At 45.4% G+C, this 25,981-nt stretch overlaps 1 protein-coding gene across 1 annotated transcript in view; it reads right to left on the bottom strand.

The window, feature by feature from the left end:
• Positions 1-3,557: 3,557 nt before the first annotated feature.
• The window catches only part of LOC122799476 (lysosomal-associated transmembrane protein 4A-like), a gene marked incomplete at its 5' end in the record, with an annotated part of 122,417 nt that continues 99,993 nt past the window's right edge, over positions 3,558-25,981 (bottom strand). The window contains 1 exon segment of the mRNA XM_044068561.1: positions 3,558-4,259. Within this exon segment, the coding sequence (XP_043924496.1) occupies positions 4,185-4,259 (75 nt within the window).

The following is a 25,981-nucleotide window of genomic DNA, read 5'->3' as shown; positions in this document are numbered from 1 at the left end:
ATCTGATAGGTCAAGGCAGTGTTCCACAATGCCATGGCTAGTCTGCAAAGGGGGTAGGAATATGTACCCCCCCACTTGTTTATGTACCACATAACTGTGGTGTTGTCTGCCTTTATCATTACTTGTGCTGGATGAAGGTAGTCCTTGAGGGCTGTCAGAGCACTCTGTACAGCTAGCATCTCTTTCTGATTGATATGTAGGTGCATTTGATTTGGGCTCCATTTGCCCTGAATGCAAATCCCTGCCAGATGAGCCCCTCAAGCATCGTCTGAAGCGTCTGTTAGGGTTTGGGCGGCAGGGGGTGGAGTGAATGGCAGTCCCCTGTTTTGGTGGTAGGCCTTTGCCCACCATAGGAACTCTAGTTGCAGGCAAGGTATAATAGGAATCATTGTTTCCAGGCTGTGGCAATGTTGACTCCATAAACTTAAGTACCACTGAAGTTTCCTCATATGCAGTCTTGCATATGGAATTAGAAGAATGCAGGAGGCCATGAATCCCAAAGGCTTGCAGATAACAGGGTTTTTGTGGCCACCTGTTTGACGCAAGTCATCAATTGAATTAGCTTTTCTGGCGTAAGGTAAGTCATCTGGGCAGTTGTATTCAAGCTTGCACCTAGGAATGTAATTTTTTGAGAGGGTACCAGTTGTGATTTATTTTTCGTTTATGGTGTACTTAGACAAGTTGGAACCCTTTTTACAAATGCCAGATGCTTTAGAAGAATGTCCTTGTTTTCTGCCTGAATTAGACAATCATCCAGGTATGGATATATTTGAATATTTCTTTGCCTGCAAAATGCAATTACTGGCGCCAGGCACTTTGTGAAGCCCCTGGGTGCAGTAAATAAGCCAAAGGGCAGTGAAGAGAACTTGTAATGTGAGTAGCCTGCTTTGAAGCGGAGGTTGCAAGATTCCCTGATTGGGATATGCAGGTAAGTCTCAAGTCTTTACCAACCAGGCATCTTTGCCTAGCATAGGTAGTAACTGTTGAAGAGTCAGCATCTTGAATTTTGGAATGTCCAGAAATGTGTTTAGAGTGGATAAGTCCAGAATTGGACACCATGATTTGTCTTTTCTGGGTACCAGGAAAAGTCTGGAGTAGAAACCTTGTCCCTTTTCCTCTTCTGGTACTGGTTGAATAGCCCCCATGTTCATGAGGGACAAAACTTGTTTCTGGGCCTCTGCCCACTGATTTGGGGGCAGATCTGGCCATCCATTTCAGACTGGCAATGTGTGAAAGTGAAATCTGTATCCCTAGGATACTATATTTAAAACCCATTTGTCCTGGGTAATATGTTGCCAGTTTCGTGCATGAAGTGCTAGTTTTCCCCCCAAAGGGGCGGCTAAGAGGTAAGTGCTTGGCGATTGTAGAGGGAAGTCATTGAGTCTGTTTACCATAGGGAGGTGCCTTGTTGCTTCCAGTTTTGAAGGTGGAGGCACCCCATTGTTTTGTTTTAAAAGTTCCTTGTGACTGAAACCTGGAGCCTTTGGAATGTCTTGATTTGACCTGAGCGGCTCTCGAGGGGACTGGAAAGGACCAGTTCTTAGTAGGCCAGTGTCTACTAAATCTTGGAGGTTGCAATTGTAAGAAATCTTTCACAGTTTGCATAGATTTAGCTTTATCTTCCATCTTGTTTAACACTTCTTCAGCCTTATTACCAAAGAGACAGTCCTGTTGTAAAGGAGCATCCAACAATTTTGCTTTAACATGGTCAGGCAGAGTTTGCTCTTTGAGCAAAGCATGCCTTCTTAGCACAGATCCAGTTACAGCAGCCCTGCAAGAGGCCTCCAAGGAATCAAAACCACATTGCAAAGTATGTTTTCCAACTTGTTCAGCTGAATGCAATAAATCCTGCAATTCTTTATTTTCCACACAGAGATTAACATTTTCTGTTTAAGTAGTCCTATGATATGCTGTTGATATTTAAGCCTATGAAATTGACAGTTTAAAGCCCAGATTTCCAATGTTGCAGACGTGTAAACCTTCTTACCCCATCTATCCAGCGCTCTGGCATCTCTATCAGAAGGGGTAGGATTTTTGGCAGTAGAGGCCTTAATGCCCTTGGGACCCTGAGAAATGGTTTCAGGATCAGCAATAGGGTTTTTTGAAAAGGAATTTGTGGGAGTCAGGAACCCTGTAGTATCTGTCTGACTTGCAAGGAGCTGGAGGCAGAGAATCAGGAGTCGTACTAGATTCTGAAAAAAAACATCAACAATGTCTAGAACAAGAGGTATAGCCAAAGGCCTATGCTGAGGAAGTAAAGAAAATCCCCAAGTCTTTTTTTAAATTCAGAGAAATTCAGACTTCCCAGTGGAAATGTTCCCTTAAGGCATGGAAAGTTTCCCCAAAAGAAAAATCCTCGGGGGGCAGAAGGAATGGAATCCTCTGCATCAGTCCACATAAGTAGGAATAGACAAATCCTGTTCATTAGAAGAGTCAGAAGAAATAGAATCCTGTTCAGAAGATTCATAATCAATATCTTGCCTAGGCCTCTTATAAGGATGGGGTTGGCTACCCCTAATCAGAGTAATTAAGTATTTAGCCATTTTGATAATTTGTTTTTTAGGCATAGGGGCCTGCACATGTGGCCCAGGCGTCAGTTGTTTAGGCATAGATTTAGATTTTGGCCTTAGTTTTGAAGATGGCGTCTGTCTAATATACAAATCTGTAGGCCTGAAAACTACCCTCAGAAGCAGATGCCTGCACAGCGGCTCTGGACACATCTAAGGTAAGAGACATCCGCGGGTTCCATAATTAAAGTATCTCGCAGCATACCAGACTCTGAATGGGTCTCAGTAGAGGCCTGCAAATCAGAAGCAGCGGGTATCAGGGGCTGCGAAAGCACCCCACTGAGTACTGGCAACTGGCTTAGGAGAAGCGTCATCAGTTTTGGACCTAGACGGTCTGTCTCTGTCTTTTTCTTTGCGTTTTTTTAGGTATTCTGGTAGGCTGATTGCCAACAGATGACATTTGTGGATAATTAAATCTTGAGCCAAAATATTCAGAAGCAAAAATATACAGACGTTTAATCGTGCGTTGATTAAATTTAGCACAAACCAGACAGCAAAGCACGTTGTGGTCAGGGCCTAGGCAAAGAATACAGCACAAATGAAAATCCTTATGAGGTATTTGCTTCCCACAAGTAATGCAATTTATTAACTTTTACTGACATTGGTAAGGAGCAAGAAAAAGTTTCCTCAATGGAGCACTTAGCTTTTAGTTGAAGACTTCGGTTCTGAAACAAAAATTTCAGGAGTCTGCCGACCAGCACTTGCGAATTGCTTCTAGCATCGCACGGCAAGAAAGACTGATGTAATGGCGTCGGCTGCATGTTATATACACCTGACGTCATGGAAGAAGGGACAGCAACCGACGCAGGACCCAAGACTTTGTTAATCAGGCCAACTGAGGGCAACCTGCCAGCAGATTACCCAAATGTAAAGACTGCAACAGTGAAACACGAAGAACATCTACCCAATAAAAGGAGCATTTAAAACAAAAGGTGCTTCATGTCCTTGAAAACAACTTCATTTTCTAAATGCAAGCAAACTTTTCCAGTATAAAGTTTTTAAAAAGGTTTATTAAAGAATCCTGATTATCAAATAAACGGAATACATACTTAAAAAATACAGTCACCGTTTTAAAACTCAATTCCCTTATATTTTCTGTAAGTTTTCTTCCCTTAAAACTGTAGAGGAAGGCTTATCATGCAAGAGGTTAAAAACCCTTTACCAGAAAGGGTTTTATTTTTAAAAGGCATTTGGATATAATAAGGTACAAACAGTTTGGCTAAATGCAATTGTGAAGAAAGTGCAAAAAATATTAAAGAAAACATGTCTTGTTCTTTGTTGGCAAACCACAACAATGTACAAGCCACAGGACATTATCTTTATTATACTCAACACAACTTACTTGAAGGCATTACTAACACAAATCATAATAATTTTATTCAACATAACCTGCTTGAAGGCATTACTAACAAATCATGAGAACTTAATACTACAGTTGTACAAACAGAGGCAAAGCAAATTTTTCTCTCAACTGTTTCATATAATCAACATGAAGAATAAACTGTAAAGCTAGCATTGGTACCCTGTCCGGAGATCTTTACTAAGCATTTTGACTGCATTCTAAAAACTCCACTAAAAGAAACAGCTGACACAAACGTGGAAGAGAATGAACGCCGATTAGGCAGGCATGTATGGAGGAGGTGGCTCCTTTTCTGGTATTTTTACAGCCATGTCGTATGTTGGAAGCACATACTAAAAGGAAGAAAAAGAAGTAAATAAATACACAGCAAAACTTTCTTGTTCTTGTACAGATGAACAGTTATGCAAAAACTCACCAAAACCGAGAACTTCCCAAACATGAGTGATAGCCACAACAGGCTTATGGATACCCACATTTAAAGACAGAAGCCCCAACTTTTCTTTTTCAGTCATATGACAGGTGACACAGTTTCTTTGGTGCACAGAAGGAGAGACATGCAGAGGGGAGGGAAAGTACAGTTTTGTACCTACCATAAATGTAGATGTCCGATAGACATGCAACTGCAGTAATAACATATGGGTTGTCCTGCCTCAGGCAGCCCTCGGTCGGCCGGATTCCAAAGTCTGGGTCCGACGTCGGCTGATGTCGCATTTCTCTCCGACGTCGGAGCGGCTGGAGTACATAAGCATCAGCCGACGCCATTTTCTTCAGTGTTTCTTGCCCCAGATGCCAGGTGCCCTCCAAGGAAGGCTGTAATCAAATTTGGAAGACAAAAACAGGATTCCAGACAAATAAATGAGCAATAAAACAAATACACCATAACAGATATCCCCAGCTAAGAGAAACAGGGATAGGAGTGGACCCTAGGCATAGAGGGGTATAGAGGGAGGGATTGACTGCAGTTGCATGTCTATCGGACATCTACATTTATGGTAGGTACAAAACTGTACTATGTCCTTCAAGAATGCAACTGCAGTCATAACATATGGGTAGAATACCATAGCTTAGCTGGGGAGGAGGAATGCTCTAGGAAAAGATGGTGTGGCAATCAAACCCTGCAGGACTGCGAAGCAAAGCCTGCTCTGGATCTGGAGTATAGAGGGAGATTGTAGTGTTTGGAGAATGTATGCATGGAGCTCCATGTAGCAGCTTCTAGAATGTCCTTAGTAGGCACCCCTCTTAAGAATGCTGTAGAGGTGGCTGTAGCTCTGGTGGAATGTGGTCTGACATTGGCTGGAACAGTCTTTCCATGAAAGGAATAACAGAATCTGATGCAATGTCCAATCCATTTTGAAATAGTCTGTTTTGAAATTGCTTTTCCATGGACTGCAGGGGCGTAAGCTACAAAACTTTGTTCAGACTTCCTACTGGCCTTGGTTCTGTCCAGGTAGTATCGAAGTTGTCTGTGAATGTCCAAGGTATGTAACAGTCTTTCCCCCTTATTCTCAGGATTGGGGAAGAAAGCAGGCAGATGAATAGCTTGATTTAAAGAAACCCTAGATACCACCTTTGGCATAAAAGTAGGGTTGGTCCTTAATGAAACCCTGTCTCTGTGAAAAATTATGAACGGTGGTATTGCCATTAGGGCCTGTAGTTCTGAAACCCTTCTTGCTGAGGTAATTGCCAACAGGAAAGCTGTTTTCCATGATAGAAATTGCAAGTCAACTGAAGCTGCTGGCTCAAATGGAGGTAGAGTCAGTTTTTCTAGGACAAAATTGAGGTCCCAGGCTGGCACTGGGGCCTTTCTTGGTGGCTTGATGTTCTTGATTCCCCTGAGGAATTGCCTTAGCAAAGGGTGTGAAAAGACACTAGGATCAGTGTTATATCTAGCTGAAATAGCTGATGCATGCATCTTTATGGAAGAATATGAGAGGCCGTTCTTTAGCATGTCTGCCAAATATTCCAAGATGAGTGGGATGTTCAACAATGATACATCATGTCCCTTGCTGGTATTCCAATTGCTGAATCTCTTCCATTTTGCTAAGTAAACCTTTCTGGTGGAAGGTCTTCGAGCCTCTGTTAGTATCCGCTGAACTTCCTTGGAGAGAGATAGGCTGAGGTTATTTATGGGATCTCCCAGGCTGTTAGCTGCAGTGTCTGAAGGTTTGGATGCACTGTTTTGAAATTGTGTTGAGTCAAAAGTAGAGGCCATTGGGGAAGGGCCCACCTCCTGGTGTGACATATGCTCCGTAGTAGTGGGTACCAGTGTTGTCTTGGCCAGTCCGGAGCTATTATGATTCCCTTGGGTCTCTCTGCTTTGATCTTTAGTAATACTGAGGTCATCAGTGGCAGAGGTGGGAATGCATAGATTGTTAGGAGGTTCCAGTTGAATGAGAGAGCATCTATCTTCCAAGCTTTTGAATGGTATGTCCTTGTGCAGAATTTTTGTAGATGATGGTTGAGGTGAGAGGCAAATAGGTCTACTTCTGGCCTGCCCCATGTCGAAGTGAGTTGTGTGAAGATCTTCGGATGTAACCTCCACTCGTGTTGATCTGTGAAATTCCTGCTTAGGCTGTCCGCCAACACATTGTCTTTGCCTGGAACAAACTGGGAGTGTAACTGGATGTTTAGGCTCAGTGATTTTTCCCAAAGATGCATTGTCAGTCTGCAAAGGGGGTAAGAGTGGGTGCCCCCTTGCTTGTTTATATACCACATCACAGTGGTGTTGTTTGTCCGTATCAGTAAATGGCCTTGCTGAAGTTGGTGTTGAAAGGCTTCGATGGCATGCATTACTGCCAGCATTTCCTTTTGGTTTATATGCAGATGTGTTTCCTTTGGAGACCATTGTCCTTGTATACACCTGCCTTCCATGTGCGCCCCCCATCCAAGGTCTGAGGCGTCTGTGGCCATGGTCTGTGTTATCTGTGTTTTTTTGAATGACATACCTGTGTTTGCCTGGCTCACCGAGGCCCACCATAGGAATTCCTTCTGTAGGCATGGAATGAGCGGTATGGTTGTCTCCAAGTTGTTGCTGTGCTGAGACCAAATGCTTTTTAGGTACCATTGCAGCTTTCTCATGTGTAGTCTTGCCAATGGAACCAGGAGAATGCAGGATGCCATGTAACCCAGGGCCTGTAGGAATCTCCTTGCAGTCATCTGGGTGAGTTTTGCTAAACCTTTGAAGTAATGAGTTAACTTCTCTTGCTTGTCTTCTGTCAGGTAAGCCATTTGAGAGGCTGTGTGTAATTTGGCTCCTAAGAAGATTATTTGCTGGGATGGCTGCAGTCTTGACTTTTGGAAGTTGACTGTGTATCCCAGAGCTTGAAGTAATCATATGACATAGTCCAAGTTTTTTTTTTGTCATCAATTTGTCGTCCGCTTGTATGAGGCAGTCGTCCAGGTATGGGTAAATTTGTATCCCCTGGAGCCTGCAGCGAGCAATTACTGAAGCCAGGCATTTTGTGAATACTCTGGGCGCAGTAGATAAGCCAAATGGCAATGCTGAGAATTGATAATGCTCTGGCCCTGCAAGAAATCTGAGGTATCTTCTGCAGCTGTGTCTGATAGGGACATGCAGGTATGCCTCCTTGAGGTCCAGAGTAATCCGCCAAGACCCCTTGCCCAGCATGGGAAGGAGTTGCTGTAGAGTCAGCATTTTGAACTTTGGTACTATGAGAAAGGTGTTTAATGCGGACAAATCCTGTATTGGTCTCCATTGAGATACTTTTCTTGGAACAAGGAACAGTCTTGAGTAGAACCCCTGGCCTTGTTCTTGTTGTGGAACTCTTTCTATTGCTTTCATCTGAGTCAGCAGAGAGATTTGCTTGATAGCCTCTGCCCTCTGGTTTTGTGGTAGGTTTGGCATGCCCTGTTTTCTTGGCAAGGTAGGAAAATGGAACCTGTAGCCTCGGTCTATAATGTCCAAAATCCATTTGTCCTTTGTCAGTTTGTGCCAATTTTCTGCAAACAGAGATAATTTCCTGCCCAAGGCAGCTTCTATTTGTTCCCTGGTAGGCGGTAGTAGAGGAAAGTCATTGAGATTGTGGCTGTGGGGCAGGTGAAACCCCTGCGTTGCTTCTTTGGTTTCCTGGCTGCCATTGTCGTCCCCTGTAAGGACCTCTGTATTGGCCTCTTCCTCGGCCACGTCTGTTTTTACCCCTTTGAAACTTTTCTGGATTAGGAAAGGACCAGTTTTTTGAAGGCTAATTCCTACTGAATCTGGGGGGTTGAACCTGGAGGAAATCTTTCACCGTCTGAACTGATTTTGCTTTTTCCTCGATGGTCTTCAACACATCCTTAGCATTAGCACCAAAAAGCTTGTTCTTTTCCAAAGGTGCATCCAGAAGTTTTGCCTTTACATGATCTGGTAGAGGTTGATCTTTTAACCATGCATGTCTACGAATGACTGCCCCTGTCATAGCTGCCCTACATGAAGCTTCCAGTGCATCATACCCACACTGTAGGAAGTGATTGCTTACTTGCTGAGTATTATGTACAGCTTCCTGTAAAGCCTTCCTGTCTAAAGGATCAGGAGTGGCCAATGTTTTTTGTAAATCTTCTAACAGGAAATCCTGATATTGTAACATATGAAAAAAGGCAATTCAAAGCTCTCAGATAAGGTAGTGGATGTGTAAACCTTTTTGCCCCATCTCTCTAATGACCTAGCTTCCCTGTTGGAGGGCAATGGATTTTTAGAGGTGGAAGCTGAAACTCCTTTAGGCCCCTGTGAAATAGTTTCCAAATCAGCAGTATGGGCCCTGAATAAATGGGAATGTGTTTCTGGAACCCTGTAATACCTGTCTGGCTTGGCTGGAGCAGGAGGAAGAGAGTCAGGGGTAACACTAGAGTCAGAATATAAGTCATCCAAAACATCCAGTACAGTAGGAATAGCTAAGGGCCTGTGCTGGGGCTTCTTAAGGAAAGTCTGAAGGCGTTTTCTGGAATCAGAGTATTCCTGGCCTTGCCACTTAATGTTCCCTCATGGAATGCAGAACTTCCCCAAAAGAAATATCCTCAGGAGGGGAGGCCGAGGGGATGGAATCCTCTGCATCCGAGTCCTCATAGGTCTGGAAGAGCTCTTCCTGGCTATTGGAGTGGACAGAGCCCTCAGAATCTTCATCAGACGGAATAGGGTCAGAGGGTTCAACCCGGGGCCTTTTATCAGAAGGAGGCTGGGATCCTCTCTCAGGATGGGCCTGTGAACCTCTAATCATAGAAATTAAATCAGCAGCCATAGACATAATTTGTGTCTCTGGAGTAGGCTGAGGTAAGGTTTTAGTAGTAAGAGGTTTTGTTTTGCTGGCTGCCTTAGCCCTAGTGTAGGCCTTAATAGACATGGCCATAGGAGGCCTGGCAGCTCCACGTGCAGGAGTGACCTTGTCTACAGCAATGGTCTTGGGCATTTCCTCGGTTTCGGTATCCAGAGGAAAATTAATAACTCGCGTCAGAGTGATATCCGGAATCGGAGTCGTCGGTAATGCGGTGTCTTCGGTTCGGAGCGGTGGAGAGACCGTCTCAGAGGGAACCGGAGCACTCGTGGTAGGTTTTGGCGTGGAGTCGGTGGTAGACGCGGGCCCGAGGATGTCGGTCCTGGTCTTTTCGTTTCTTGTGAGTTTGCGATGTCGGAAGATCCGACGGCATTGTGTAAGCAAATTTTTCGCCGAAAAAATCTTCAGCGAACTCCGCCCGGCGCCTGAGAGTGTGCTTGTTGAAGCGAGCACAGGCGACACAGGCCGAGACGTCGTGGTCTGGGCCAAGGCAAGGAAGACAGTAAGAGTGGAAATCCTTATGAGGTATTTGTTTACCACAAGAAAGACAATTGTTAACTTTTTCAGTAATTTCTGACATCGGCTGAGGCAAGAAAAGGTCCCCAACGGGGTACTTAGCTTTTTTGATGACTTCGGAATCTAAGAATACAGGAGCTGACCGACCGGCACTTGCGAACTGCTTCTGCTTCTAGCACCGCTGCAAGAAAGACTGAAGAAAATGGCGTCGGCTGATGCTTATGTACTCCAGCCGCTCTGACGGAGAGAAATGCGACATCGGCTGACGTCGGACCCAGACTTTGGAATCCGGCCGACTGAGGGCTGCCTGAGGCAGGACAACCCATATGTTATGACTGCAGTTGCATTCTTGAAGGACATCAGAGTGCAAGTTACACTTATTACTGGTTTCACATATAGTGGAAGAAATGACAGGAGGCATGGAAATGGACCTGAAGGAATGAAGCTCAGAGGCCCATACCAAACAGAAATAAAATATATGGCCATAAAAGGCAGACATAAAACAGCTGCCCAGGATCAGATACAAATACAATGGAAGACCGTCTTTCACAGCCAGCTGGTGTGTGGAAAAGACAATACAGCAGAGGACCGAATCCCTTCACAGTCCTGTTTTGCTTTGAGCAGGTCTCTCTAGATTAACAAAAAAGGAGAGAAAGTGGACATCAGGGCTTGGATCCTAAGAACAGCAACAGCATTTCTTTTCAGCTAACTCCTGAGGCACAAGGACAAAGCTTTGAAATGGATACAAATACATATCTGGAAGATCCCAATTTGTGCAACTTGATTAAAAAAAATCTCAATCTAATTTCCAAATTTGCCATCTGATTCTATAATCTTGGAACAAGATAAATATATTCTATAATATAAGATACTCATTAATTTTGGATTTACTGCACATCAGCAAGTCAAATGACAGAAATACTTGGTCTAAGGATCAAACCTCTTCCGCAATATCAACAGAATGATTTGGAGGGGCAGGTACAACCCACAGAGGTTACCGCTGCTCTGGAACACACTCCCCAGCCACATAAAATAAGGTTCATCCTTGTCTATATTCAAGCACAACATGGATCTATGGATGGTAAATAGAAAATTTCCTCTCAAATTATCTATGGTATGTTCCCAGTTATTCTCATCACAAGTAATACACAATTATCAACCATAGGATGGATAAAAGCCAAGCCCTAACCAAATTGGGACAGGTTAATGAGTGCAAAAAGGGAAACTGGCTAGGTTACAATGGCCTGCAAGGGCAGCTAGCTTAGTACTTACTTATGAACCCATAAGAGTTGTTTGCAGCTGGAGGTTGCCCTGCAAAGCCATTTCCCAAATTTGAACTGTTAAAAAAATAAAATAAAGTACCCTCCGTCACATTCTCAAGCCTGGCAAACAGTAATGCCAAAGCAGGCAGGCTTTGGGCAATCTTCCGGTGCACCCCCCCCCCCCACAATTACTTAAAGCCCTCCATTTCTACTGTGGGCTGAAACCATTGTTGGAAAAGGAAAAAAAAGTACATTACCATAAACAATAATATATAGGAGAATTATATTCAACAATACCACACACTACACATAACCTTGTCTACCTACATTTGAACCACCACAGGGTGGATCTTCTGTTCTTCATCTCACAATGCTGCACAAATTATACTACGAGGTAATCCCATTATGCTGTACAAAAATCCATATATCATCCTCCCAAAAAGCAGGAGTAAGGAATATGTCCCCAAAGCCAAAAGCAGGGGAGCTGCCAAAACTACCTACAAAACAAAGGTGGCAGGAGATATCCTACACTGAGAAAGCACAGTGGCACAAGTACCTGCCTTACAGTAAGTTGCGGAGCCATAGAATGCTGAGGGATGCACTGAGCTCAGACCCTAATGCCTCCAGGCTATGTGACCCTGCCATCCCTCAAAGAGCTGTCGAAGGCTAATGCTGCCTAGTGGAAATGCACCTAATCCCAAGCAGAGGCTCCTTTGATCCTTGGGCTGACTGAGAAGCAATGCAAAACACCACAACTGCTGATGATTTGTTGACCTGACAAAAAGTCAAACTGAAGCCTCCTGCCCAAAGAACCCTAAAGTGAAAATAAAAAAACCCCCTCTGTCCAACAAACAATTTAAAAAAACTGCCTAAAGTGTTAGTTTAAAAAATCTTTTCCCCTTTATTTTTGGTAACCCTTTAGGACATAGCAAACCAAAAGTTTGGGAAAGGAAGGATTCTTAGAAAATTATAAAGAAGGAGCTGCCATGGCGTAAGAAATTCTATCCTTATCAAAACTTAGAAGGGCTCAAGAGCTCCTCAAGCTGCAATTCAAATTGCCAAACACTGTGTTAGTACGGTGATACAAAATCTTGTAAAAAAAAGTTGCAGGCTCAAAAGTGAAGTAGCTGCAAAATAGTAGTTTCTCCCTTGCAGAGTCCAACACCAAAGGAGCCCAGGGATTCAGGAAAGTTGCACTAGGACGAGGGGGTCTTATATTAAAAGCTTCTCTAAAAAGCACCTGCACATATGAGTAAACAATAAAGCAGAGTGATCCAAAATGAGCGAGAAATTTAAAGGAAGATCCAGAAACTTTTGAAGAAGACAAAAGGTTGTCCAGTAAGCAAATCAGACAAATTACTCAACTCAAAAGAAAATCCAGGTGGGTCAAAAAGCTTTACTTTGCTAGAGCCCTCTAGCTACCAGGTATTCATCTAAACTTCCTGAGGAAGTGGAGGCCCACTATTCAAAAATCTTCAAGAAGCTTGCTGACAAACAGGAGGAGTTATATCTCACAGTTGTGAGGCAAATAGGACCCTTAAAGCAGACTCAGAAACTGCAAAAAAGCAAACTGCTGGTGGAGGCTGGAAGTCCTTCTGGAAAATGTAAACCAGGCCTGGGCTCCGTACTGCTCACTGGGCTGGGTCAATCTGCTGTGCCTTGTAATCTGGAGCTATTAAAATCTTCCTTGCCTTGTCCTGTCTGACCTTTAGAAAACACATGGTGGAAAATGAGGTCGAAGGAGAGCATGAGGTGACAAAAATTGCTCGAATTGAAAGAAAGAGCATCCAGCTTCCAAGCTGTGGATGAGAACTGACTCTGTGGGTTTCTTTGGCAGCTGATGGTTTATCAATGTCAAGATCAGATCTGAGAGGTGAGTTCCCCCTTTCACTGTCAATTTCTGAAAATCTGCTCAACAAGATTTGTAACACTTTTGCTGGGGGCATCCACATGAGCTTCTGATTGACCTGAGGCAGAAAGTTCTGTGCCTTTGCTGTGCTAGACTGATAAGAATTGATTTCCAATTTCTGAGTGAACTCCCACATGACAATTAAGTTGTCTTGCCTGAAATAATGATCACTACCTCTGAAGTTTGTTGTTTCACATTCATTATGTGCCTGCTGGAAGAAATTCACACCTGCAGGTACCGATGTAAAGATGTTGTAGTCATTAGTAGTGAGAGGTTGATACATCATTCCTCTTTTGATAGATGTAGATTCCTGTGCTTTGTCCACTTGTTCTGTATCCACTTTCCATTTAGTCCTGCTCCTAAGCTCGCCCTCCTTGTTTTGCTGTTAAAATCTGTCACCTGGAAAGTCGTTTTCAGGTTGGGTTTCCTTTGGTTCCTACAAAAAGGTCACTATCCTGGCAGTGAATGCAAGGTATTATTTGAATGACAGTGTCTAGCAGTGCTGTGTCCTAGTCCATACATTTTGAGATACAGCTGCCTTGTCCTCACATGCAGCTTGGAAGCAGAGGAAGGCAGAATACAACAACCCATGAACCTTAAGAATTGAAGGTCACAAAGGGAAAAGACAGCAGGGACTGATGGAGATGGAAGATGGAAAAGAGGCTAAGGTTGTGTTCACACCCAGAAAAGCAATCTGGACTGGGGGTACTAGTTGTCTGAAAGCACATTCACAAGAAGGTTGTAGACTGACTTTTATTTTGTTCACAGAATACCCCAGGCATCTGAACCCTGATATCACATATTCCAAATGATGAAGAAGCTCTTCCCTTCCTGGAGCCAGAATCAAGCAGTTCAGCCTGAAGAGGATTATCACTAGACCTTAAATGAAGAAGAAAGCTATCACTGAGCCCAGCTGCAAGTGAGAGATGCTATGGAAGCAGTAGATGAAGCTCAAAGGCGCAGAGAACTGATAGTGCAAAGTCCCAGCTCGAGCACAGATACTTCCTGCAACTTAGTCTGATAGGAACATGAAGGTAGCCTCCTTGAGATCCAAAGCTACCATCCTGTAGATCTTTGCCCAGCTTGTAAAAGAAAGCATGCCACGTGCCTGTTTTGAGATTTTGAAATTGGTCAGATAAGTGTCGAGGGATAGATCCCAAAATTGGTCTCCACGTGTTCCCCTTATCTTGGTACTAGGAACGAACAGGTAAAGGCTGTATAAATCTAGTAATATTCAACACGACGGCTTGCCTGTATTCTAGGAAGTAACAGAAGAAACTTGCTTGTGACTGTCTGCTCTTTAAGGTTGGGCTGTATGGCCTTCTTAAAGGTAGGGAAGCAAAATACCCATCTGTCTTGGGTAAGTAAGCCCGTGTTTCCCTTCCATCTGTCTTGGGTCAGGTAAGGTTTGATTCTTTGAGTGCAGCTCCGGCCAGGTCCCAGGTGATGCCCGAGAGAAGGCTACTGGCAGCTGAAAGCTAGGTCATTGGGTCTGTTCTCTAAAAGGATTGGCCCCTTGAAGGCCTGAAGAGCCTCCCTAAGAGCTTCTCCTTCTACTACCCTGAACAGGCCCTGCCCAGCTCTGCCCCTACCATGTCTAGATCTACCCCCTGGGACTGGGCTGATGCTCTGCCCCACCCCTCTGGTATAGGCAATTTCTTTGTAGGCTGGACCTGCAAAAATGTTCTTCTTTACCTCTGACTAGACTTAGAGAACCTTTGCCCACCCTTTAATAACAAAAGCTAAAAACATCTCAACAACAACTGTCGCCATTTTGCCCTGGACGCTCCCTCTTTTAACAAAATCCACTGTCTTACACAGGCAGATCCCCTAGCTTGAAGCGTGCCAGCAGAGTGCATTTGAGCAGAGCCAGGCCTGCACAGCATCAACACCATGACTTAAAAAATGCCATTGCAAAACAATTCATGAACTCTGCCTTCAGCAAAATCCTTAGACTTCAATTGTCTTAGAATCTGCAGAGCATCAACTTTGACTTCAACAATTGAGAAGCCATCATAGAGCAAGCAAAGAGACAAAATAAGTGAAAGCTTCCCTAGCAAGAGTGGGCAAAGTGGAAGTATCTTTCCCCATCTATCCAAGGCCCTGGCCTCTTTGTCTCTAGGTCCTTCAGGACATATTCTTTTACAACCCTAGACTTAGGACCTTTACCCTTTGACAGTTTCTGCTGCCCTAACCTTTATCTCTTAACTTAAAACTGAGGAGGCAAGCCCCAGGCACCCTCTAAGGAACTGTAATCCAAAAGGAGCAGAAGGCAATCCAAGAATTAGGTATTCTCCAAGCCTCCAAAACCTACATCCAAAAAGGAGAGAGCCAAAGGCCCTAAAACAAAATTAAAAAAAACCTTCCCAAGCCTTTTTTCCTCAGCCAAAGGGGTTTTACAGAAAAAAAAACTCCTCCTGAGGAGAAGCAGGAGGAGTAGAATCATAAACATCAGAATCATGAATAGGAGAAGAGAATCAGAAGTCTTCAAATCAGAGATCAAGGAGAGGAAGCCTGCTCAAAATTCCCAGACTCAGGCTCCACCCTAGGTCTCTTATCTCAGAGGGGCATAGAACAGGCTAGGTCCTAAATCAGGAATCTGCTCAGGCCAAACCCTAATCAAATGGGCACAGTTCCTGAAGAACTTTAGGTATTCAGGCACAGTTCATCTTTCCTGAAAGGCTTATGTAAAGAAGGCCTGAAAGCTGAGGGCCCTGGGTAAAGCCGAAAACAAAAGGGAGGAGAGAGGTAACCTGAGGCAGGAGGACAGCTGGCCTGCCTCCCCCAGCCCCATCAGGAGGGAACTGAGAGTCTCACATCCTGTACCTAACACTCCCTCCTGGGCCCCCAGATCCACACGTGGAACCACCAAGAACCCGGCCCAACAGACCCTCTAAAGACCCGGCGGGTTCCTGACGGCGGTTCCTCTAGCTTTGGTTTTAGAGGCTGTGCTTTGGCGCTTCCGAGGAGCGCATACCGCGCACCGAATTATTACATTACCCTCACCCTGCACTAATCACTCATAATCTTATTAAATCTAATCTATTGCTACAATTGCACAATTAAGACAAGCAACAACGTCTAAACAGGGGCCCCTAACAAAATACGTACACAAAGTATGTATGGGTATCTCTGTTTCACAAAAAATACAATTACAATTTTCAACTGACATCCGTTAAACCACTGGGGGCAAGAAAAAAAAAAATAAAACTAGCGGGTACAACCAACTTTAGCTTAGCGTCGGTCTGAAACTCTGAAACTCAAATCGAACAATTTCAGAACTGCTTGCGCACTCTGTAACGCACAAAACACAAAAAGACTAAGGATATGACGCCGGTCATGTTTGTACCCTGACCCCCCTGTCCTGATGTCAGTCAATTGACTGACCGACGTCAGCCTTATACTTTGATATTCGGGCCGACCGAGGACAGCGGACTACCCAAGTGTAAGGACTGCAGCAATGTGAGATGAAGAACATCTGGCCCTCTGCCTCTCCCAGGAAGAGACGAGAAACAAAATTGCCACTTATTCCTAACCCACCCCCTACTGCCTCACCAAGGAAGGGTCCACTAGCCAAGCTTGGGTCAGTCAAGAATGGACCCAGCTCTTTTGCATCATGAAGCCAGATATTTAAATAACACATCACTGTACTATAGTCTGCGCCGACCTGCAAGCAAGTGGCCAGCTTTAAAATTGTTTTGGACAGTTGATAAGCTAGCCCTTTCTTTCCTTCACACTGACATGAAGCTATTTCACCTGCCAAGATCAGCTGTTCTGTACTGGTAAATTGCCTGAGTGGGCTAGCAAATCTTAACCTCTGTAATCAGAATATGAATGCTGGTCACTGGAAGTCATTTTAGGGATAAATTCTCCATGTCAACCAACCAGTGAAGTTCGCCGTAAGACATGGGCAATACAAATCTTCATGTCCAGAGGATCTGCTGACTAATTACAATTGCTTTCAAAATGTCACACACTCTTCCTCATATCTAATTTTGCCTGAGGGTTCAAAATACCCCAGTACTCTCAGAATGATCTCACAATTATAGTTTGATATACAAGGGGAAAAAACTGCAGGACTGAATGCCTGTTAACTTGATCAGAGTTAGAAAATCTTTTGTTTGTACAGTCTTTTTCTATCCATTGAAACGTACTGTGAAGGGGGCAATAAAATCAGCAACTCCTTTGTTTTTGCTACTATCAATCAGTAAAGACTAGAAATAATAATGAGCTATATTTTCATAGAAAGGTCCTCAGTGAAAAAGAAGTTATGTTCTTACCATAACGTTCCATGTGGAGTGTTCATCTCGCCTTTGTTCGTACACACGGGTTCGGAGCCGATCCTCGGCTCCGAGTCGGCCGCATAGCAAAGCTTTGCATCTTAGAGAAGCAAGAGACCAGGCTATATCCCACAATCCTCCCTGCCATTATTCAGATCTAGTTTGCAAGCAAACCAGACCAACCATAAACCTGAGGTGCTAAGGCTACATACAGCCACAAAAATTCAGAGACACTATCTCACTGATAAAGTAACTAAAGGGTAACGAAATATACCCCATGAGGTAAGAGGCAGAGGTTAAGGCATGTGGACCAGTCTCTAGTCCTACTCGTTCTTCCAAACACGTGAGGGAGGGAAGGGGGGGAATGTAAGAACAAAGGCGAGATGAACACTCCACATGGAACGTTATGGTAAGAACATAACTTCTTTATGTGAGAGTGTTCAATCTCGCAGTTTGTTCTTACACACGGGTAGCGTCCCTAGCTCCGTCACCCTGAGTGACTCATGGAAGAACGTTCCTGAGCACAGTGGAACCAAAAGATGTCCTGTCTTTGGAGGCTTTGTCAACTCTATAATGAGCGATGAAAGTATCTGGTTTAGACCACGTGACTGCTGCACAAATCGTGTCCAAAGGCAGGCGAGCTGCATGAGCCAAGGAAGTGGAAACGGATCTAGTAGAATGGCCCTTAGGTTTGGGGGGCAAGGCCTGATTAGACTTGGAATACACAAAAGCTATACAATCAGTAAGCCATTTAGAAAGTGTACGTTTTTGTAACTGCCATGCCCTTTTTATTATCTGCAAATGCAACAAAAAGTTGATCTGTTTTTCTGTAATCCTTAGTCCTGTCCAAATAAAATCTTAGCTGTCTGTGGACATCTAACTTGTGCAGCATATATTCCAACTTGCTGGTATGGTTTTTGAAAAAAAGTAGGGAGTTCAATGGACTGATTAATATTTTTGACAGAACATACCTTAGGAAGGAAAGACGGTTTGTTCGTAAGGAAACTATCTGGGTGGAAAATTAAGTAAGGTGGTTTGATTGATAGTGCTTGCAGCTCTGACACTCTTCGAGCAGAAGTAACCGCTACAAGAAAAAGAGTCTTCCACGACAAAAACTTCAGGAGGCAAGAAGAAGCTGGTTCGAAGGGTGGCAACATTAGTTGTGACAATAACAAATTTAAATTCCATGGGAATAAAGGGTCTCTGACGGGCAGTCGAAGATGTAAGGAACCTTTCATAAAAGCCTTACAAAGCCTGTGGGACATAATAGAAGAACCGTCCTCACCAACATGGAAGTTGGATATGGCCGCCAACTGTACTCTTAGTGTGGAAGTAGAGGCTCCTTTGTGGAAAAGGATGGATAGAAATTCTAGAACTTTATGTAAAGGAGCTACCAGGGGGTCCAAGTGTTGGGTAGATGCCCAGTACACAAAGCGTTTCCATTTACTCCTGTAGAGTTTTGTAGTGGAAGCCTTATGAGAGGCAACCAAAATGCGTTGAACTGCCGGAGAAAGTAGATCAGACCTGGCTAGGCGGGGAAGTGGAGCAGCCAAGCTGCTAGTGTGAGGGATAGAAGAGACAGGTGTGGAACTCCCGACGAATGCGTCAGTAGATCTGGTACTGGGTCCAGGATCCACGGTTCCTCTCTGTTTGATGGGCTCGAAGAAAGGGGAACCATATCTGTCGAGGCCAGAATGGGGCTATGAGTATAATTGTCCTTTCCAGGTTCATGGCTTTCTGAAGAAATTTGGGAATCAAGGGGGTAGGTGGAAATGCATATAGGAGACCCGGGGGCCAATCGTGTATCAGTGCGTCCCTGGGGACATCCCCTGGAGGGGGTAGAAGGGCATAATAGCTTCTGCATTTGGTATTCATCGGGGAGGCGAATAGATCGCAGCAAGGCTGGCCCCATCTGCGGAAAATTCTTTCCGCCACCTGTAGTTTGAGGGACCACTCGTGAGGTAACAGGATGGCTCTGCTCAACCTGTCCGCAATGACGTTGTATTACCCCGGGATGTGCATTGCTATCAGAAAGCGACCCGTGGACTCTGCCCATTGCCAAATTCTCATGGCCTCTCTGCATAATGGGTAAGATCTGGTTCCCCCTTGTTTATGTACCAGACTACGGACCTGTTGTCTGTCTGAACTGCTACTGTTCCTAGAGGTAGGAGGGTTTGAAAGTGTTGCAACGCCAAGAACACCGCCCTCATTTCCAGAACATTTATGTGCAGGTTGTACTCCATGTTGGACCATTCCCCTTGGACTGTTCCTTCCCTGAAATAGTCCCCCCTACCCTATCAAGGAAGCGTCCGTGGTTATCGTGGCTGTCAGATTCGGTAGAACAAATGGACGACCCATAGTGAGATCCTGACCGAACATCCACCATGAGAGGTCTCGCTTGCAAGAATCTGTTATCAGAATCTCGTGCGTTAGGGGTAACTGCTGGAACGACCACTGCGTGAACAAGCAGCCACTGGAGGAGCCTCATGTGCAATCTCCCCATAGGAACTGCAATCAGGGATGCTGCCATGATTACCAAAACCTACAACACCCGTTTGGCCGGGGCTTTCCTGCTTTGCAGTAGAAGAACCTGTTCCTTGAGGGATGAAGCCCTTACTGGAGGGAGCTTTACCAGTGTTAAGCGTGTATCTAGGTCTGCTCCGATGAATTAAATATGCTGTGAGGGCAGTAAGGCAGATTTTTTGAAGTTTATGGAAATCCCTAGGTGGGAACAAAGGTTGACTGTATAGTCTCTGGCTTGTATGAGGCGACGCTCGGTGGTGGCAGTGAGGAGCCAGTCGTCCAGATAGGGAAACACCCGGAATCCTAGACATCTCAAGTGAGACGCTACCACTGCCATGCATTTGGTGAATACCCTGGGGCTGAGGTGAGCCCAAAGGGCAGGGCTCGAATTGAAAATGACTGGCTCCCAGCCAGAAGCGCAGGTGATCTCTGGACGGTCTGGCCATCTTGATGTGGTAGCACGCTGGCCCTGAGATCTATCGAGCACATCCAGTCATCCTTCTGCAAAAATGGAAGGATCGATTGAAGCGTGACCATCCGGAACTTTTCCTTCTTCACAAAGGTATTGAGATTGCTGAGATCCAAAATGGGTCTCCAGTCCCCTGTCTTTTTTGGAACTAAAAAGAACCTTGAGTAAGTTCCGGAGCCTTTTTGGTCCGCCAGGAATGGCTGAATGACTCTTTTTGAGCAGCTTTGAAATTTCTACTGCTGCTGGGCCTCGCAGACGGGGTGGCACATTTGGACACCTTCTTTGTTGGGGTGGAGTTGACATGAAGGGGATTTTGTATCCTCTGGTTACAATGCTTTTTACCCAGGAGTCTGAGGTGAGAGTTAGCCAGGCCTGTGGGTATAAAGCCAGCGACCCGACTGCCTCCAGAGCAGGACAGTAGGGCCCCCGTTCAGGAGTGCTGGAAAGGCTTACCAGGGATAGGATCCCTGTCGCCTTGGTTCTGCGGACCCCCTCTGCCGCCGTGGCGACGTCTTCCATTTCTGCCCCCCCCCCCTGCCTCTGGGGGGAGGGGGGGGTCACTGTGTGGCCTGGAAAGATCCCAGAGTTTTACAGAACCACATTTTTCCGCCTCGTTGCCCTTTGGGGTACGGTCTAGATGGAGGGGAAAAACGGACTCCGACAGCAGAGTCTTTCCTTCTTGCTCACACCGAGTTAGTGTCTCTTTCACTTTGGGCCAAAAAGAGTGGCACCATCAAAGGGGGCGTTGGCGAAGGAAGACTTGAAGGCTTCCGCAAATGAGCACAGCCGCATCCAGGATTGTCTTCATAGAGCAATCGCTGAAGTTGCTCTACTCGACCCTTCAGCTGCATACGAGATGAGCCTCATGGACGAGTTCACTATGGAGGTAAGGGTGTTAAGCTGTGCTGTTACCTTATCTGAAATAGCAGCATCTGTGTTAACCTGGAGGGTATCTCTCAGCTCCTTGATGAGATCCCTCTGTAGACGTGTAAAGTGGGTCAAATAGTTTAGCGAACGCATGGAAAAAGTCGCTGAACTAAAAACGCGCTTCCCGTATCGGTCCATAGTCCTAGAATCCTTATTAGGAGGATGAACAGAAGAGGAAGACTCAAACATCTCCTTTTTAGTGGCTGCAGCCACCACCATAGCGTCAACCGGAACTCCTTTGGTGAGATAAGTCTTGTCCTGGGGAGCGGTAATAAACTTGCTTGGTTTTCGAGGGACCGGTTCCACTGTGTCCGGTGTCCCACGCCCTTCGAGCAATCAAATCCATTAATTCATCGAAGGGCGGAGTAACCCAGGAGGTAGAAGGTTGAGCACCAAAAGCTTTCAGCAACACCGACTTGTCCTCAGTGGGGGCTAGGGACTGCCAATCACCCCTCTGTTTTAAAATCTCCAAGATGTCTGCAAATGACATCCTCAGAGGGGGATTTTGGGGACCCCTCTGACTCCTCCAAGTCAGTGTTAGATGTTAGAGATTCCTGCGGGGAATCAAGTGCCTCCTCTTGCACAGTCTTCTCCTCGGAACCTCATCGGAGGGGGATTCCGGTGAGGCCTCAGAGGAACAGGGGGCACCCTCTGGGGGTGGCTAAGGCAATGGTGCTCTACGCTTTGGATGTGTCATGGGAACAGAAACAGAGAGCGGCTCCTTAGGGGAGGGAGAAGATGCCTCCGATGAAGTGGTTGTCTGTGTAGACAAAACCTTCCTCATAAGGTCAAAAACCCCTGAACCTCGGGTCGAGGACTCCCCCGGTTCCAAAGAACATGGAAGAATCCCAGACACGGGGCCCATGGGTCTCGACCCCGAGGACGGAGCCGAGCCAATCTGCGCCGAGGCCAGAGAGGGAGAGTCTGCACCGAAAGGTCGGTACGACTCTCGGTCCCGGAACCAAGGAGAGAATGTCGACTCCGCGACTCACCTATAGGTTCCGAAGGAGTCGAGGTCAATGGTGTTGATCGTGCAATGGACGGTTTCAGCACCGAGGGCTCCACTATCATCGGCTCATCCTCTCCCGGCTCCGAAGACTGGATGGGTCTCGAAGGAGGATCTGTTGGAGATAAAGGAAGGCCTTCTAGTTTCGACACCAATTGGGAGGAAACTGCAATCAACTTGGAAAGGGCCGTGTTCTCCATAAGTTTCTGCACGACACGATCCACATCAGTATCGGATAATGGTCTGGAAGATCGGGTCGAAGGGGCCGAAGATGGCACCGACCAAAGAATGGAAGGTGGCGGTAGCTCCGACACCGGTTCCAAGACCTGGGGCTCAGTGAAAGATAAACGTTCGACGCTCGGCCCCGAAGTCTGTGGAACCAGCGAACGAACTTTAGAAGATGAACTCTGAGCCGATGACATGGGCTCCGACATCTTCGACCCCTTCAAGGGCTTAGAAGCCTGGTCAGACTTGTCCAAAGCCTCCTGGAAAGCAGGCTTAAGAAGTCCCCTGTCTATAAGTTTCCTGCGTCTATCTGTCATGACCCTCCCACTGAAGAAATGGCATATAGAGCAATCCTCTTGCAAGTGGAGAGGGCCAAGACAGTAGATGCAGGAAGTGTGGTGGTCAGTGATGGACATTTTCTGCCCACACTGACACCTTTTAAAACCAGACTTGGCTTTTTCAGACAATCAGCAAAATACACTTTTACTGTGAAAAGTTTAAACACTAAGTAAGAGAAAAAAATATATAGAGCTATAAGTTATAGAAGAGGTAGGCCCCAAAGGGAAACCTATGAAAAAAAATGACAGAACTAACTACAATAACACACAGACACACACACAGACACACACACAAACACACTATAGTATGATCAAAAACTAAATTTCCAATAACTATAAGAACTTAAGTAAAAATAATAACTATCTTATCTGAACAACAAAATTTTCTCTGGTCCGAGCTCTCTTATCGATGTGATCCGTTGCAGCGGCAAACTAGATCTGAGTAATGGTAGGGAGGATTGTGGGACATAGCCTGGTCTCGAGCTTCTCTAAGATGCAAAGCTTTGATATGCGGCCCACTCGGAGCAGAGGATCGGCTCCGAACCCGTGTGTAAGAACAAACGGCGAGATTGAACACTCTCACATGTGTAAGATATAGTTTTCACTGTCATCATTTTAGATGTCTTTGTATTTATCATGATGTGCAGGTCTGATAAGTCTAGAAATGGTCTTAAGGGTCTGCCTTTTTCTGGCACCAGAAAGTCTGGAATAAAAATGATCTTCCTCATTAGAAAAACTGCTACTGATAGCTTTCTATGCCAGAAGTTGAGCCATCTGCTGAAGGATATAGGAATTTGATGACTGAACTGCATGAACTTTTAGTTATGTACTTACCATAACTTTAGATGTTTGGGATCCATCTCGCCTACATTCTGTACTGATGGGCTCGGAGCCGAACCCTCGGCTCCGACTTGGCACGCTATGCTATAGAGCGAAGCCTCTTATTGGCTGAGCTATTCTCTATCCCAGGATGCACCACCACTAATTCCCCAGATCTTGTTTGTCCGCATTCATGCACACATACATAACTTGTTTATATAACATTGCCAGATGTTTCAAGATGAAACAATAGAATGACCGTCCGATCTCTTCTGATCTCCAAGGAAGGGGGAAGGAGGGTGGGTTATTAGAATGAGTAGATGGATCCCAAACATCTAAAGTTATGGTAAGTACATAACTAAAAGATGTTATGTGATCCTATCTCGCCTACATTCTGTACTGATGGGACAGCGTCCCTAGCACCTAAATCCTGGGTGTCTCACTGGAAAACACTCCTGAGCACTGTGGAACCAAATGAAGCCCGCCCCCGAGATGCCACATCCAATTTGTAGTGGGAAATGAAGGTGTGGGGAAGACCACGAGTCGCAGCACAAATGTCACTAATGGCAAGCTTAGAATGGAATGCTATTGAAGTAGCCATAGCTCTTGTAGAGTGAGCTTTGACAGAGGTCGTAAGCTCTTTATTAGAAGAGGAATAAGCTTGACTAATACAGTCCCTGATCCATTTGGCAATAGTGACCTTTGTGACTGCTTTGCCCAATTTATTATCCGAAAAGGACACAAACAATTGATCTGTTTCCCTTGTTTGTTTGGTCCTATCTAAATAAAAACGCAATTGCCTGTGGACATCTAATGTGTGGAATATGTATTCTGCTTTGTTTGAGTACTTTGGAAAGAAAACTGGAAGTTCTAATGACTGTTGTAGACAAAAACTAGAACAAACTTTAGGGACAAAGGATGGATTTGGCCTGAGAGATACTCTATCTTTGTGAAAAAACAGGTACGGAGGTTTTACAGACAAAGATTGAAACTCTGAAACCCTTCTGGCAGAAGTAATCGCGACCAGAAAGGCAGTTTTCCACGATAGAAATTTCAAATCACATGTTGCTGCCGGTTCAAAGGGGGAGGAAGTTAAGGCACGTAACACCACATCGAGATCCCATGGAGGAGCAGGATGAGAAATCTGAGGTCGTAAAAGCGCAGCACCTTTCATGAAGGTCTTACACAATCTGTTGCTCATTAAAGGTGGGTTTATAGATTCATGAAAATTGGAAATAGCCGCCAATTGAACCTTGATGGTAGAGACTGAAGAACCTTGACTGAATAGGGAAGTTAGAAATTTCAGGACTTCCGATATAGGAATAGTGATGGGAACCAGACCCCGGAGTTGAGCCCAAATAGCAAATCTCTTCCATTTGCTAGAATACAATTTCTTAGTGGCAGACTTGTGGGCCGAAGATAAGATATGTACGACTTCCGGGTCTAAGGTATGATTCCTGACTATGGTCGGAAGAGGAGGAGCCAAGCTGTTAATTTCAAGGTGTGGAGGGACTGGTGGAGTAGTCCCGACTGATGAACTAATAGGTCTGGGATCTGATCCAGGAACCATGGACCGTCCAGTGCATATTTCCGAAGATAGGGGAACCATACCTGACGAGGCCAGTAAGGAGCAACTAAGATCATTTTGCTCCCCAAGTGAGACGCCTTTTGGATCACTCTGGGAAGGAGGGAACTGGGGAAAAGCATAGCAAGACGGTGAGCCAAGGATAGGCTAGTGCCCATAGGGCTCTCCCGAGCCGGAGTGAGGGAGAAGAACTTTTTGCACTTCGCATTCAGCGGGGTTGCGAAGAGGTCGCAACAAGGAATTCCCCATTTGCTGAAAATCTGAGTTGCAACCGTATAGTTCAGAGATCACTCGTGTGGAGAGAGGATAGTTCTGCTCAGTTTGTCGGCTATCACATTGGACTTGCCAGGGATATGAGTCGCCACTAGAAATCGCCTCTCTGCAAAGGGGGTAGGGATCTGGTCCCTCCCTGCTTGTTCAGGTACCAGACTACTGACATGTTGGAGTGAACGGCAATTATGCCCTGAGGGAGGTAATCGTGAAGGGCTTGTAGGGACAGAAACACTGCCCTCATTTCTAAAATGTTGATATGAAGGAGGCTCTCTTCCGAATGCCATTTGCCTTGGACTGACCTGCCCAGGGAATGCCCCCCCCACCCCATCTGGGAGGCATCCGTAGTCAAAGTGGCCACAGGAGGAGGTGGAACAAAGGGTCGTCCCTGATCCAGATTGGAGGGCACCAGCCACCAGCGAAGGTCCCGTTTGCAGGTGTCCGTGATCCATATGAGGTGACTGAGAGGGAGATCCTGAAAGGACCACTGAGTTGAAAGAAGCCACTGGAGAATTCTCATGTGCAGCCTTGCTAGGGGAACTAGAAGAACCGTGGCGGACATAGATCCCAATAGCTGCAGGACCATTCTGGCTGGGGCTTTGGATCTGGGAAGTAAGGCTCGAACTTGAGCCTGTATGGTTTGTATCCTTTCTGTAGG

The sequence above is a fragment of the Protopterus annectens genome, chromosome 1.part0 (assembly GCF_019279795.1).
Source record: "Protopterus annectens isolate FY-2018-M chromosome 1.part0, PAN1.0, whole genome shotgun sequence".
Lineage (NCBI taxonomy): Eukaryota > Metazoa > Chordata > Ceratodontiformes > Protopteridae > Protopterus > Protopterus annectens.
The sequence above is the reverse complement of the archived record's forward strand: the minus strand, read 5'-3'. Positions and strand labels throughout refer to the sequence as shown.